The sequence below is a fragment of the Hipposideros armiger genome, unplaced genomic scaffold (assembly GCF_001890085.2).
Source record: "Hipposideros armiger isolate ML-2016 unplaced genomic scaffold, ASM189008v1 scaffold_1173, whole genome shotgun sequence".
Classification (NCBI taxonomy): Eukaryota; Metazoa; Chordata; class Mammalia; order Chiroptera; family Hipposideridae; genus Hipposideros; species Hipposideros armiger.
The window spans coordinates 24,011-26,029 of record NW_017732523.1 but is presented as its reverse complement, the minus strand read 5'-3'; the positions used below and the strand labels follow the sequence as shown (position 1 = coordinate 26,029).

Here is a 2,019-nt window from a genome sequence, read left to right as displayed (position 1 = left end):
GGTGGGGGGCGGGGAGGTTCTGGGGCTTGGGCCGGACTGGTGGAGACAGATCTTCCCTGGGGTCCTGCATCCCCACCCGGAGGTACCCTCGCTTCCCTCCCCCCAACCCCTTCGCAAAGACTGTTCCCTCCGACCCCGCACTCACCCGCCAGGGTCCCAGTCAGAGCCAGGGCCCCCGAGAGCAGCAAGAGGAGGGTTCCTGGCAACTTGACCCGCATCCTCCGGCTCCGGGCACAATCTGAGTCCCCTCACAAGTCAGTAGAGACTTGATAATAGGAAATGCCGGTGATGCTGATTGGCTTCTGTAGAAACTGGACAGCCAATGGGAGTGATAACTGGTGTCACATGCCGACTAGACTAAATAATTTTCCAGGCACTCCGCCAAAACAGGGTTTATTCTGGAAAAGGATAAAGCAAAACCACCGCAGCAGTGTGAGGACGCGCACCTCCAGCCAGCTGGCCTCCTGCAGCGTTCCACCCCTCTCCCTAGATGGCCCCTATTATTTCCCCACCCCCGTAAAGTTTAAACAGGAAGTCAGGACTAAACCCTAACAGGAATCCCAGCTCCATCTATAGACCTCTCAGTTTCTGGGGTCATTTTTCTTAAAGTGCCAGTTCACTTTTATCATTCCCCCCTTTTGATCAAGATCTTTTTTCTAAAAGCATCATTAATCAATAGTCAGGTCTTCAGGTCTCAGGTTTTCCAGTCTTCAGCCTTTTGTCTCTCAATGTCAAGAAGGACTCCCTCCAAGTGCCATTTCTTACATCAAGAGGAGAGTGCATGGATGGGGAACAGCTGGTGTCCAGGGTTGATGGGCACCAGGAGCAGAACTTAAAAACACTAAGAATTAAAGGTAGAATTAGAACATAGCAACCTAGCTTTTACGGTAGGTATAAACCAGGAGCTCCGGCTGCGCCCCGAACCCCCGCCCGGACCTACTTGGACAGCACGCGCAGCGGGATGACCTCCTCCCCCATCCGGTGCCTCTCCTTGTGCTTCTTCTTGTGCTTCCTTTTCGCTTTCAACAGGGACCCATCTTTTATGTCCCCAGCGTCCTTCTCCTCTTCAGTGGAGACTTCTAAGTCTTCAAGAAATAAAGACCAGGGTTAAGCAAAGGGAAAGCTTACCGACCTAGCCCTCACCTCCCCTTTATATAAGCACCTTTGTATTCCTTGCATGCTTCCGGGGCTTTTTTAAGGTTCTCTTTCTGAGCCGTTTTCTTGACTTTTGTCCTGGGGGTGAGGCACTCTGCGTCTTCAGACCTACTTCGCTTCCTCTTCCCGGTTCTGACTGAAGGTGAGCTGCTGACTTCAGCTCTTTCCCGTTTCTTTTTCTTTTTCGAGGGTGGCTTCTGGGGTTCCGCGGCTTCTCCCTCGGAGCCCTCAGACGCGGTCCTGGGCCGCTTCCCCGTGCAGCCGCCGCTCTCCTTGCCCGTGTCCACGTTCGGCCCTCCCGTCTGGAGACCGTCTTCCTTCTTCACTCGCACTTTCTTCTTCTTCTTCCTTTTCTTCTCTTCTGTAACAAGGCTGCCATTAGGGTTTTTTTTCCTTCAGCTACATCTATTGAAAATATACTTTCCCTAATAAACATCAACATGAAATTACTCACCAGCTACTCTAAGGGCAGGAATGGGCTTATTTTTAACCGTTTTAGGAAAGACACCAGGTTTTCTTGGTGCTTCTTCGGGTGGGTTGTTGAGAAACTGAAATGAAATCAGCACAAATTTTGTTGCCATTTAGAACACTTGCTAATTTTCTTTGCTTTTTCTTTTAGGTTCTGGACCTACCTCAATAGCTTTTGCTGCTTGTTCTTTTGTTTCAAATTCCACGAAGGCAAACCCCTTTGGGTCTCCAGTGGACTTATAGTGCGGTATGCTTATATAAACGACATTGCCACATTTCCCAAACACTCTTTCAATCCAGCTGTGATTAACATTTTTGGGAAGCAATTCCTAGGACATTAGAAACACAACTAAACATAAGGATTTTTACTCAAGGTCAATAAATCCTTGAACATTA

General features: G+C 49.3%; 1 protein-coding gene across 1 annotated transcript in view; it reads right to left on the bottom strand.

Annotated features, from left to right (window-relative positions):
- The window catches only part of LOC109376695 (class I histocompatibility antigen, Gogo-B*0102 alpha chain-like), a 25,886-nt gene extending 24,856 nt beyond the window's left edge, over positions 1–1,030 (bottom strand). The window contains exons 1-2 of the mRNA XM_019632777.1: positions 941–1,030; positions 146–398 (exon numbers count right to left, since the gene is read on the bottom strand). Coding sequence (XP_019488322.1) covers positions 146–218 — 73 coding nt within the window. The 5' untranslated portion in view covers positions 219–398; positions 941–1,030. The remainder of the gene's footprint in view (positions 1–145; positions 399–940) is intronic.
- Between the last annotated feature and the right edge of the window lie 989 nt (positions 1,031–2,019).